We start from the raw sequence: 13,568 nt of genomic DNA, 5'->3' as shown, positions 1-13,568 counted from the left end.
TTAATGTGTAAAAAGCCAGAAACAGAGAGTTCAGTGCCTTGAGCCCACCTTCCCTATACAGGAGAGTCACATCTGCCCCTCAGGAGTGTTTCCACATACAGAGGGTTCTATAAGATGCCCCCAGGTTCCTGGTGGGAGCCTAGAGCCCCCACCACCACCACCAAAAGACAGAAGGGAGCAGAGGAAGGGAAGAGGGAGGGCCAACTAAAGAGGCAGAGGGAGGAAGAGAGGCCCTGAGAGGATGAGGGAAGGGAAGGAGCAGTCATGACTCCAGTTTCTAGCTGGTGAAGCAGGGTAGATATTCACCAAGCCAGGTCACAGGAGATCATACCCTCAAGGAAATAAGATGTCTGAGCTCCAAGGGAAGAGGGACCTCGTTTTGCTCTTAGATATATCCCCAGCACTTTGAACGGTATCTGGCACATAGTAGGTGCTCAACAAATATTTGGTCAGTGGATTTGGAAAGACATAAATAATCACATTAGCTGGTAGAAAATGGGCAGGACAGAGGAGAGGTACAGATCATTAAATGCTACAGGAAATGAAGCCGCTCATGTACACAGAGAATCAGTCGAAACTATCTGCCAGAGCCCAGGTACTCATAAGAGTTTTAGTTAACTAATTATTTAATTAATACAAGAACAAATGAATGATAAGTATTCATTAATAGGCTCCACCCTGAACACTTGAAGGAAACCCGAAAGTGCCCTCAGAGTCCAGCCTTGCAGAGCTCACAGTCTATTTTGGGAGGCGGGTCCTGAAATTACATCGCAGCCTGGAATGCCCTGGGAACAAGAGCAGGGGAAGTGGGGCCAGCTGGGCCCATGCATTTGGGGCTGTAAGTGGGAGCCAAGCACACAGCGCAGGCTGGTTTCTCTGCAAGCAGGCCACAGCACCCCCTGTACCATGAGGGGATCGGGCTCAAGACTTCTGACCCCTGACTACACATCTGAAACGTTGGAGAATGTTTAGAAACACCTCTATCCGGCCCCCTCCTCCAGAGATTCAAGAGAGGAGAGGATAAGAAGGTTGGTAGTGGTCTTTTTTAAAGCTCTCCACGTGATTCTGATGAGCGCCCCAGCCTAAAAGATATGTAAACTCTGAGTTTGATTCTAATGGCCTCTCTCCCTAAGCATCCACTGGGCCCCAAACTGCAGCATGGATAGCCTCTGGGGTGGGAGTGGGGGAAGGAATGACATTAATTTCACATTTCACCCCCTCTCACATCAATTTCTCTCAAGGTGTGGTTCCAAAACGCTCTGCATCAAGTGGATGTTAAGTGCTGAGTCTCAGGTCACTTAGACCTCTTGGATCAGAAGCCAAAAATCTGTATTTCAAGAAGTATACTCTCCAGAAGATTCTCAGGGACAGGAAAGTATAAGGACCATCAGCCCAGACTGCATGAGGCTCCCAGGCACATCCTAAGGACAGCCAGAGCCGGGGCCAGAAAGCACACAAACCCTACAGAGCACCTACTTGTGCTCAGCCAGACAGCTGATGAATAGGACAGGCTGCTGCTCCCAAGGAGTCACGGCATCTAAGGGTGGCTTGGAGCACAGAGCACAGGCTGGCTGCAGCGAGTGCTCTGGCAGACCTAGCAAAGTGTTGTACGCCTAGAGAGAAGAGACTAATGAATGCCAGGGGAATCTCAGGGGCCTTCCTGGAGAAGGTGGCATCGCTGCATGGCTGTGAAAAAACAATAGGCTTGGAATAGTTGGAGATGTTACATTCTATTGTGTGTCAGTTTTGCTAGGACCTTATCAATGCAAATAAGTAATAAAGGATGAGGACGGCAGACACCTAGAGGAGAGCAGCTGAATGGGGCACCTGGGCCAGGACGACGTCAAGGGGGGCTTCAACATATCTGGTCACCTTCCTGACTCATGGGCACTGCCCACTCCAGGCAGTGACCAAGTACACATATAACTTCCCCGAGTTTCCATTTCTTTATCTGCAGAATGGAGAGATTAGGAGCCACAACAAGACTGTTCCAGAACCAGGGAAAGAGAGATGTGAACAGATCCTAAAGCATCCAAGAGATCTGGGCTGCTGTAGGCCCCTGGCCTCAAGATCTTTACAGAACTTCTCTTCCCGCTGGGGATGAGCCCACAGTATCTATAGGGGAATGGTTTAGGCAGATAAGCTAGCGACCTTGCTGCCAAGTGGCATTTCTTTGTAGGTACCCAGGAATGTCACCAGTTAACGAAAAGAGCACCGTGTTCTAAAATATTTTGACTCACGCTTTTCCAAAGAGGAATAAAATGTAAATTGTCCCCTTACAAAGAATAAAAGCAAGTCGTTTTCACCTTGCCGAATTGTGCCTACCATCTATGGTCATTATTATTCTGGGGCGCTTGGGGACCAGATGGAGAATGTGGATCAGAGCAAAAGAGCCCCCTGGTGCCCTCACTGTTTTCCAATCTCCTGAAAACACCAGCCACTTTTCCCTCTTCTTTTGACCATCTTTTGTGATGCACATATTTTTTAATTCCACAAAAACCACAGGATACACCTCCTGGTAAAAGAGAAACCCCTTCTCCTCTCCTTATGTATTTTTCTTTGCTGAACTGGGATCCTGACTCAGCCATTGCTCCTTCTCTTAATCTCAACACATCCTTCCTCTTCCATCTGCTCCTTCTGAGACACCTCCTCCCATGGGAATGTCTGCCTTAAGGAAGATGGGTTAAGGGTGCCCGGTGAGGAGAGCTGCGACTCCTTTGTTGCTCCAGAGAGAGACCCTCTGTTGCCTAAGAACCTCACGTGGGCGAGCAGGCTCTTTGACACGTGGCTGATTGAAGAGGCCAGTGTTCAATAAAGATGGGCGAATGAATGAAATCAAGACACAGTTTCAAAAACACACCATCCACACGCCCAGTTTTAAGTGACCCTGGTTCCTCCATCCCGCACCCACCTCTTTCCCCACCCCTCTCCCACTGCCCCGTAAGCGCTCGAACTTTATTAACTCTCCGTGCGGGTCTTGAGAAGTCCTGACTGTTGACAGGCTCTGGCCCTTTCAGTTCTCCAAAATTTCAGAGCGCTGGGCTACGTACGAGGCTGGGCTTGGTCGTCCTCGCCCTCCCCGCAGGGCCGAGGCCTCTCGCCGCGCCCTGGGCTGGGGTCAGCGCCGAGCCGCGGCCGTGCGCGCCGAGTCGGGTGGCCCGGGCGCGGGCGCGGCCGCCGGGGCTCTCACCTCGGAAAGTCAGGCTGGCCACCGGGTCACTGCGCCGGTCCTTCTTCCCGCCGGGGAGGTTGCTGGCCCTCACCAGCAGGCAGCACAGCATGGTGCGGCCGCGGCGGGCGCGCGGGGGCGCGGCGCGGGCGGCGGCGGGGGCGGGGGCGAGGGCGCAGGGCCCAGGCCCCGGCGAGCGAGCGCCCGGCTCCGCGCACCCGTGCCACAGGGCGGCTGTCGCCTTCGCCGCGCTGCCGCCGAGTCCCCGCGCCCGGCCGAGGCCGCGGGGAGGACACTGGACACCCGCTGGGCGGACCCTCCCTCCACCCCACCCCTCTGCCCGCCTCGGCCGCGACCCGCCCTGCGGCTGGGGGGCGGGTGGGGGCCCGGGGCGGGGACCGCGTGGGCCGCGGGGGCGGGGCGCACAGCCGGGCCAGGCCGCCGACGCTGGGCGCCCGGAGCGCACCCGCGCGCACCCCCTGCGCCCTGCCCAGGCCCGCACTCCGGGGGCGCCGGGAGCCTGGGGCGCAGGAGGAAGGAGCCGAGGCGGGAGGAGGGGGCGTAGTGTCTGCGGACACCCCCCCCCCTCCCCGCTGGAGCGAGCGCGGACGCGTGTCCGGAGCGGCGGCGCGACACGCTGCACCCTGAGCCCGGGCCTCGCGCCGCCCGCCCCAGGACCCGCGCCCTCGGTGCCCCGCCGCCGCCCCGGAAAGACCCCCGCCCGAGCCTCGCGAACCCGCCTCCCGGCTTCTCTAGCGGTCCCTGGAGCACAGAGCCACCCGCCACTCACCCGGTCCCCGGCCACGGCCCGACGGCAGCCTCCGGGCCCCGCGCCCCCACCGGGAGGAGGATTGCGTTAGGCGGGAGCCTTGAGTGGTGACAGCCCTGAGCACGTTTTCCCTGTTCCGTCGGGCTCCTTTCCAGCTGATGGACCTCTGGACCACAGGAGCCCTGGCGTCTCATCTCTCTGCACCCCTACCCTCCAGCATCCAGCACCCGGGCAGGCCACTAGCCCTTAGCCTGAATGTAGTGACTAGTCATCATTCTGCTGCAGAGCCCCTCAGCTGGCTGTCCCCTCCCTTATTTAGAGGATCCAGCATTTTCATGTGGCTAAACCACAACGTGGTGAAATCCAACTCTGCCCATGCCACTCTAACTACTGAAGGTGTTGGAGAACCGCCCAGCTAACCACCTGTCACACTTGATATTCATGACCCTTGATTCAAGTGGACCCTTCCTGCTGCCCAGCAAGCAATCTTTCCACAATCTCTTTAGAAACCACCATTTCATACTTTTCTCTCCCCAAACTTATAACACGCTACTGCCATCCTCACTCTCCGTTTGCTTCCTATTTGCTGAGTAGAGAACTTCCCCAGGCTCCCAGCCTCCTAACCCCCATCAGCATCTGTGCCCAAATCCTTTGCCTTTTCTCCCATGTTTGTGAATGACCAGCTGGCCACATGGGCATGAGATCCTACCCCCCTCACTGCCTCAATGACAAGTCTGAGGCTGTCTTCTTGCCAACCTTAAAGGTTGTGCCTTTTCTAGCTGTCGGGGGACCTTGTTCTCCTGACTTTCCCACTCTGCCTGGGCGACCCCACCCACCCTCATAAGGAGGTGGACACTTGCTTCCTCTCCAGCATTCAGACCTCCCTCCTCCCTCTTAGCAGAACCCAGCTGTTCAGGTATGACCCCCAGCCCCGGCTCCAGGTAGATCCTGTTCTATCAGAAGCCATCTCCTGGCAATAGCTATTGCTGTAGTGAAAGGCAAATGTCCTGAGTCTTTCTCCAGGAGGGCTGGGCTTATACTCTGTGAATGGACAAGCCCAACTCCCTCTCTTGGTTCTTGAGAATAAGGAAGTATGTGGATCCAATTGCTCACGAGCTCTAGGATGGAGCAGACACCAATGACAGCAGACCAGAGGGAAAAACGGTCTGCCTGGGTGCAAGATGACTGCGGGGCTGTATGCTGTATGTGCCCAGAGCCCATTATGTCTCTGGATCTTGCCGGAGCCTAGTACTCGACAGGAGGTCTTTCTAAGGGGTCATGTATTAGGAGTGAGGACCACTTTAAGACTATTTACTATTGGGGATCCCTGGGTGGCTCAGCGGTTTAGTGCCTGCCTTTGGCCCAGTGTGTGATCCTGGAGTCCTGGGATCGAGTCCCACGTCAGGTTCCCTGCATGGAGCCTGCTTTTCCCTCTGCCTGTGTCTCTGCCTCTCTTTCTCTCTGTGTCTCTCATGAATATATAAATAAAATCTTAAAAAAAAGAGACTATACTATTAAAGTCTATTTGAGACAAGATTTTACCTACTTGAGGCTTAAATCTTCCTTGCTGACATCCATGACTTTGGTAGCATCCATGTACCCATAGCATCCAAATGTCTCCACTGAGGCATTTCCTCCACTACCTTCTCTTGCCTGGGCCACGCAGGGGCCTCCTGGCTGGTGACTTCTGGTCCATTATCCATACTGGGGCCAGGCAATCTTAAAACATATGATCGGGCCTCAAAGGTCTCCCTTGTTCTTGGAATCACGCCCAAATCCCTTACATCCACCCACCTGGAAAGGCCACTCCACCCCCTCACTCCCTGAGTTGCAGCTTCAGTGGTTTCTCAGTTTCAGGAATATGCTGAGCTGTCTCCCAGCTTGGAGCTCTGTTGTCCCCTCTACGCACAAATGCCTTCCCCTCTCTCTTTTCAGGGCCACTCCCATTCATCCTTAGGCCTCAGCATTCGTATGGCTTCCCTAGGGAAGCCGTCTCTGACATCCTGGTCTAGATTGGGTCCCTCTAGCAAACAACCTGACAGCCATACTTTTCCTTCTTGGCACTCACTACAACTGTAAGGAATAACCAACCATCTGTGCGATCACCTGTTTGAGGTCTAGCTAGATGGCGGAGTCAATGGCCCAGGCTGTTTCAGTGGGCCAGGCATTTCCTGTGCACAATAAGGGCTGGCCTGGGGTTGGTGGTGTGGACCGTGAACTTGGCTCCTTAGTGGCCCTTCCATCCTGTGATGAGGCTAAGCTAGTGGTTCTCCAGGAGGGCAGTACTGCCCCCTGGGGGAATTTTGGATGTGATGATCTGGGATCGGGTTTTTTTGTTTGTTTGTTTTTTCACTATCACAGTGACTCTAGGCTATGCTCCTTTCCCGCAGCCCTCCACACCCTGCCACGTCCTCCTGCTCTAATCCATCAGAGGCAACACAGGAAATCTATAGGGGGCATATCTAATATTTCCAGAGGAATATTCCAAGGGACTTGTACAAACATTTAGCTTGTGTCCAAGGAACAGAGGCTCAACAAGCCTGTTCCATAAACCAGAAAATCAGCAGCTGGTGGCCTGAGCCCTGGACACTTCCTGACACCTCTTTCCCATCACAACCTCCAGCTTCCCAGCCTGGCTGCTGTTCACTTCTTCCTGATGAGACAGCTGACTCTTCCCTTGGAGACATTCTAGTGTAGTCTAGTCCTAAAGTGGGTTTCCTCCCCATATCAGGAATGCAGTTCTCATGGACGGTGTGCTGGGACCTCAACTCATCCCCCTCCTTATATGTTCTCACCTTCTTCCACAGAGATTGTGCATAGTTTTGCCTGGACACATGGCCACCCAAATAGAAAGAGAACATTTCCCAGCCTCCCTCAGGGCTAGATATGGCCATGATACCAAGTGATGAGCAGAAGGGATGTATGTAACTGGTTGTACCCTTAAAGGGAAGTGGCATGCCTGCCCATGCCGCAGTACAGGTGGTAATGGTGAGCCATCACCAACCATGTTGTCAAGGAGATCCCTGGGGATAATAGAGCAGCAAAACAGGAGGACCCACAGCCTATGGGTCCGACCCTTACTGGGTAGGACTGCCTACACATCAACTGTTATGTGAGTGAGAGACCCTCATGTTCACAGCATGGTTTAGTGAGAGCTCACTGACAGCCAGGTCTGCATCCCACTTAACACTGCAGGTAAGGGCAGCTACTCTGCACCCTGAACTACTCCAGTACCCCTCTGAAGGTGGTAGGGCCAGCTTAGGAGCCACCAGGAGGTTGTAAGGGGATGGGGAGACGTGTTTGGAAGCTGAGGTCGCATAGCAAGCCCAGTCTTTATTTAAGATGTCATATTAACTGCAACAACATTTCAGGGCTGATAAAGGTAAAGGGGAAGGGACTAGTGCACTCCTCGATTTGCCCCATTGCCCCATCGGTGTAGTCACAGACAGGTGCTCGCTGAGAATCCCAAGTGAGAGGAGATTGGCTCTCTATTGTCCCAAGAGCCCGGGACTAAAGTCTCCAAGACCTAAAGAAACACCGCTTCAGATGTCTTTGGTGTCCCCTGGGGATGCCTCCAGCCTACAGACTTATTGTCTTTAAGCAGCACAGTGTTTTATAACAAAATAATACTGTAATTAAACGTTATGAGATTTCTCACACGAGTCTGGATTTATAGCTGCTCTTGAAAATAAATCTGAGTAGCTGGCACATGGGCCCAAATTCTCTGCCTGCCACTGATTATCTGGCTCTGGATGGCCCCTGTGGACCAGGGCATGCACTCTCAGATCACCCCACTTGCCACAACTCACCCAATATGCATGTGCTTTTCCCTCCAGCTTCATCTTACTACACCACCCACCAGGCTCCCATCAGCATGTGAGTTTTGTTTTTTTTTTTTTTTTTTTTTTTTAGCATGTGAGTTTCTGATCCCTCCCCTCTTCTGTCACCTATTAGGGGTCCTACCTTCCTGCCAATCAGAGAAGAAGCGCTTCTTACACAGCCTCTTCTTGCTGCTAGAGTTGGGCCAGCTGGTTTCCTCTGGCTCAGTCTCTGTTTTAACCAAGGCCTGATGTGGGGTGACCAGGAAGCAAACAAACCTTGCACCTCTGCTCAGTGACATCAACCTTGGGATAAACAATCTGCCTGTTGAGTTTACAGGATTCCCTTAGGGCACACGTACCAAAGCCCTAACACTTCCAAGAGTCTGGATGGTCCAACTCATCCTTCTGCCCTTTCCCTTCACATTCATTGAAGAGTCTGTGTATCCATGGGCCCTTGGACATGTAGGCCCCTTGGATTGGACCCATGGGCCCTTGGATTGAAGGGCCACCTACGTGTCCACCTCAGGTGTAGAATGCACAGGCAGTAGTGGCTCTGGCTATGGCCATGATTATGTGACCTCCTGGGAAGAACCATCCCGTACTGGGAAGAATCAGACAGTCCTGGGCTTCCATCCCAGTCCACCCTTTTCTAGCTGTGTGACCTGAAGCATGCGACTTGACCTCTCAGAGTCTGTTTCCACTTCTGTGAAATCAAGTGAATATGTCACAGAGCTGTTATGAGGATTGAACTGAACAATAGTCCTTCCAGCATGGTAGCTGGTACACAGTAGGTGTACAAGGGGTGGTAGCCCTCTTCTGGTTAACATTTCATCCTAATGAACCAATTTGGGGAAGAGATTGGCATACAGGTAGCAGAGACAGAGAATGAGTTTGGCCTGGGAAGAGGGCCTGAGAAGGTCTGTGGCCTTGAGGAGTCACCAAAGGGATATTTGTTCCCAGAAAGACTAGCCCCGTGGTGATGGCCACAGCCAGACAGCAGGCAGGTGGACAAATGTCTCAGCTCAGAAGGGGCCATTCAGGAGAGGCAATCAGAGGAGACAGGACCAGGGTCCCTTGAGGCAGAAGGGATGGCCACTCACCAATGAGCCATGGTGCCCAGACTGGTAGGACAGTAGCTAGACAAACAGCTGATGATCAGAATGATCAGGTGCAAAAGATAATGATAGTCTTCTTGGGTGTGTGGAGTGATTTCTTAGTACCTGTGCAACACGTGTTAACTCTAATAATTATTATAATAAATATATGTATAATCATATATAAGAATAATAATAGTTAAAATGTATTGAATGCCAAGCAGTATTCAAAGAGACTGGGCTCCTGGGTGTGAGCAGACCTGAGTTCAAATCCTGCCCCTCCACCTTTTACTGCTTGTCTCTTGAAAATCAAAGCTAAGACCCAAAGGAGATGGTGAAGTGGTTAAAGATGGGGCTCTGGAGCCAGATCACATGGGCTCGATTCCCAAATCCACTCTCAACCAGTGTATAACTTAACCTCCTTGTGCCATCGTTTTCTCATCTGTAAAATGGGGGTGATGATAGTTGCTATTATATGTGGTTGCTAGGAGGGTTAAGTGTCTACATACAAGTGCCTGGTATAAATTCTAGCCGAACATGATATAGCTCATGGTAAATAAGTTCTATTTAGAACAGTGCCTAGCTCCTAATAAGCTCAGTATCAGTTAAATATGTCTCGCTCAAAGGATTGTCATAGGGTTTTAAAGAAACAGCATCTGAAAATGGTACATTGTTTGTTGTTTGTGCTTAATGAATGCCCATTCTCTCTCCTTGTGATGAAAAGACATTTTTAAAATCAGAACCTTCCATGTTTTGATCATTTGTCTTATATGGTGCTCCCTACAGCCTTGTACTCCCCCTGCTTTGACTCAGCCCCATGCGGGGTACCCCAAGCACTGTCCCCATCCCTGTGCTGGCTCAGGCCCAGGCTGCCCTGGCTGTGGGCAGCACATGGTATGCTTTCCAAAGCACTTTCTTATTCATGAGCCATGGCTGCTGAGAACAACAGAGGGCAGTGAAGAGGTGGGTGGGGTGAGGATGGGAGGTGCTTTGGTTCCCGTGTGACCCAGGGCCCTGCACTTCTCTGGGCCTATTTGCTCTTCTCTAAAGGGAAATAATATCCCTGCCCTTTGGCCTCACAAGCCTGCTGTGAACATGAAATGAATTTATGCACGCACAGAAGAGGCATAATTATGGGATGTTATAATCAGATATCCAAAGGAGGGGGCTTTATGGGTCTCTAACCTAAAGGGAAGGCCAGATCCAGGCTAGCCTGTGAAGGAATACTTCCCAGGAGGCTGTTTTGCTCTGAGTAGTGTGTCCCTGAGACCACAGACTTCTGTGTAATCATTCACCAACCTGGCCCTGGCTCCGGGGAGGGTGAGCAGGCCTGAATGCTGTGGGGAGGCCAAATTTGGACATGGGTTAAGAGCTTGGCCAGTGCAGGAGGTAGGAATGTGTCCAGGGCAAGGGAGGGATTATATTCCTTGTGACTGCCTGGCAGTGACTGCCATGGGTGGGGGTGTGGGGCTACAGGCAGCCCCCTCTGGGGGCACTGCTCTATCAGCATAGACAACCCACTTCCTTTCTCCCCAGGGAAGGGGGAGCCTGGGGCAGCAGGCAGAGAGGGCAGGGACTCAGTCAGGGGCTCCCATGGTGGATGGAAGATGGGGGATGGGCAAGACTGTCCCCCAGACAGCCCTTGCAGTTGAAATCATAAGACAGAAGAGGAGCCACACCAGTGGTACTCCTGTGGGCAAAGCACTTCAGCAGTTAGAAAGTGCTTCCTCATACATTATTCATTCTTTCCTTTCTCTTGCTAGGGTTCAGAGCTTGGCCTGGGTAGAGGGACTTCACAGTGTGAGGCAGGTATGTGTGTATTAGGGTGGGGGTGGGGGGGTGGGAGATGGAGCTTGTGATCAGGAAGGAAAATCTGGTTCAGGCTGAATAGCTCCAGAGGAGACAAGACCCCTGAGAACACGGGCTGGGTTGTACGGTGCTCCCACCCCCCACCCCCACCCCCCAACACACACACTCCTTGAGGTTCTTTTATGTACTGGGCAGCTCTAGAGTGCCATTCACAAAGCCTGCTCGGACCTTGGACTAGGGCACTGTGACAAGGAAGGGGCACTGGAGCAAGAGGCAGCTATTAGATGCACAGGGCTCCCCGCTCCCTCCAAGGTGATGGTATCCTCCTTCCACTCAGCTGGGGGAATGTTCACAGTGGGCACGGTGCTCCCTGGAGTTGAGCAACTAGGAGCCCAGATTCCTAGGTGAGGCTGCTGGCCTGGCCTGTCCAATGCTGAGGATGCAGAGGAAGTATGGAAGTCCCCCATTCAGGCCTTTGTCTTCCCCCTGGAAACACCTGGATAAAGTTCATTTCCGGAGGCAACTGTGGGAAACTGGTAGAGAACAGGTCAAAGCAGAATGTCATCGAAAAAAGCACAGCTAGAGTGTCACCTCCCACTCCCCCTCTGTGCCTCCTCTTGGATCAGGCTGCTTTCCAGGCCACTGGTCCATTCAGTGATGCCTCCTCGAGAAAGCCTAAATCTCACATCCAGGAGTGTGTGTGTGTGTGTGTGTGTGTGTGTGTGTGCGCATATGCCCTTGTTCTGATACATCTGTGTGGACACACGCCTGTGTTCTCTGAACCTCTATCCCTTGGAACATCCTAAATGTCACATGCATTCCTGGGTGTACACAAGTCTGGGAGTACACCTGCACACAGGCGTCTGGGAACAGGTATATCCAGGAGCTCGTGAAGTAGAAAAGAGAGGTCTACTGAATGGTCAGGGACCCATGTGGCTATGATTTCCGGGGGCCTGGAATGAAGCCAGGTCTTTCGGGAGAAGGGAAGTAACAGGTAATGGAGATTAAGAGCAAACCCCCAAGGTTAGTGAAGGGTTGGACTCTCATACTCTGGTCTTTCTCCTCCAGTATGGCTCGGAACCCAAAGACCCAGCTGGGCAGACAGAAGCTCTGACTTGGCTCTGAGGGGGTTCCAGGTAAGCAGACAGGGCCTGGCCATCACCTCCTGGAGGAAATATCTAGTCATGACCATGGGAAGACTCTCCTGTGGAAGTTCCCAATCTGATAGGGGAGCAGGCTCCTTTGTGCAACGATGATGAAGATACCACACCCCAGATACCACTCCCCAGCCAGCTCCAGTCTGGTGGGAAGGGAGAGGGAAGAAAGTTCTAAGAGGCTGGTGCTGGGGCCAGCTGTACCAGCTGCTAAATTTCTCCCACCCTGTTCCCAAATTAAGAGTAGGGTCCCTGGACAGTGGGCGGTTTCTCTGCCCCCCAGTGGCCGCCTGCCTGCCAACTGGTGCTGTGATAGAGAGCTGAGGCCTAGGACAGAGGCCAGGCCCAGACCCAGGAAGAGAGCTGGGCTATAAATAAGCCTGAGACCCAGCCCTCCCTGGAGAGGAGGGGATCCTAGCAGTACAGCACGGAAAGACCTCTTTTAAGAGATCCAGGAAAGTGAGAGGACAGAAGCCGGCCCTATGTTCCAGGCCCACCTTAGCCCCACCTGGGCTCAGCTTCCAGACCCCAGAGAAGTGCAGCTCAGCCACCTCTCTCATTGTCTCAGTTCCCCTCTGGGTCACTCCTTCCTGAGGATACGGGCCTCTGCAGCACCCCAAAGTCAGTCAGGCTTGGCGTGGAGTCTCTTCTCTCCCATCCCCGCGCTCTCTGGGTGGAGGTCGGGGGTTCCCTCTGACCGCACCCTCCCTGCCCTGCGAGGATGCAGGCCCCTCCTACCTGCAAACACCGCAGAGCAGTAGGCATCGCTGATGTCCGTGTCCGGGGTGTGGACATTCTCCGCGTAGAGGATGAAGACCCTCAGCATGACTGGCACGAGTAAGGGCCCCGGGGGCCCAGGGCGCGGAGAGGGCTGGGGAAGGTCGGGGAGGATCGCAGTTCGCGGGGCTCCTCCCTGGAGCGGCTGGAGGAGGGAGGCCGCTTGGGATCGCGGCTGCGGCTCCGATCTCGTGTTCTGGAAGCGAGGCGGGCTGCCCTCCTCCCCGGCCCCGGCCGCGCTTATCCCGCTGGTCGGCGGGCGCTCGGGGCACAGGGGCTTCTGCTCATCTTCCACCCCCGCCGCCCTATCCGGGCTCGGCTGAGCTGTAATTCAATGCTCCGGCCGCGGACTGTCCCAATGACAAGGCATTTTGCACCTGGCCGGAACGGCGGCGGGATGGCAGGGGGCTGGCCCAGGGCTCGGGGCGCCCCGCGCGGTCGGGATCGCGCAGCCGACGGGAGAAAGGCTTCGTCCCTCCCCGCCCTTCCCCCGCCGGTGCGCCTCGCCCAGCCTGTGGCCTCCGCCCGCCGCCGGGATTCGAGCCCTCTGAGCCCTCGTCGGAGGCAGCCGGCCGCTCGGGGGACCAGGGGCGCAGCCGGCGCACCGACCGCGTGAGGACTCGACGACCCGCCTCCTGCCGCTGCCTTAAAAACTGTCCCCCCATTTTTAGGCTGTAAACGCAACATCTGTTACTTTTAACACAAAAGCAAAGGAAATAAAATCTCTGGAGTCTGAAAAAAAAATAGTATTGACTTTTGGATTTTACCAATCCAGGTTTTTACCTCTGAATGTGTGTGTGTGTGTGTGTGTGTGTGTGTGCGCGCGCGCGTGTAAATTACAGTATTTATTATATTTCTGAGATTAATGTATATGCAGTTCTGTGTCCTGTATTTTCATGTAATATTTTATTGCATCATTATAAATTTTTCATAGGCAATTTTTTAAATAGCTACTTTTTTTTTTTTTTATTCATG

At 53.6% G+C, this 13,568-nt stretch overlaps 1 protein-coding gene and 1 long non-coding RNA gene across 41 annotated transcripts in view; one reads left to right on the top strand and one right to left on the bottom strand.

The window, feature by feature from the left end:
• The window catches only part of DYSF (dysferlin), a 217,533-nt gene extending 204,391 nt beyond the window's left edge, over positions 1–13,142 (bottom strand). For 20 of the 39 annotated variants that reach the window (XM_072766888.1, XM_072766886.1, XM_072766894.1 and 17 more), the window contains exon 1: positions 3,191–3,340. In XM_072766888.1, coding sequence (XP_072622989.1) covers positions 3,191–3,281 — 91 coding nt within the window. In that variant the 5' untranslated portion in view covers positions 3,282–3,340. Of the gene's footprint in view, positions 1–3,190; positions 3,342–12,554 lie in introns of those variants that run through there. The other 19 variants (XM_025994567.2, XM_025994572.2, XM_072766897.1 and 16 more) reach the window with 7 other exon arrangements.
• Positions 10,201–13,243, top strand: LOC140599983 (uncharacterized). 2 transcript variants are annotated; one of them, XR_012003088.1, is made up of 5 exons: positions 10,201–10,242; positions 10,617–10,662; positions 11,731–11,798; positions 12,544–12,653; positions 13,105–13,243. It is a non-coding gene; the product is annotated as an uncharacterized lncRNA (long non-coding RNA). The 2 variants fall into 2 exon arrangements; XR_012003087.1 differs by lacking the exon at positions 13,105–13,243 and having other exon boundaries at positions 12,544–12,667.
• Positions 13,244–13,568: the final 325 nt, after the last annotated feature.

Source organism: Vulpes vulpes, chromosome 8 (assembly GCF_048418805.1).
Source record: "Vulpes vulpes isolate BD-2025 chromosome 8, VulVul3, whole genome shotgun sequence".
Taxonomy (NCBI): domain Eukaryota; kingdom Metazoa; phylum Chordata; class Mammalia; order Carnivora; family Canidae; genus Vulpes; species Vulpes vulpes.
This window is presented reverse-complemented; position numbering and strand designations above follow the sequence as displayed.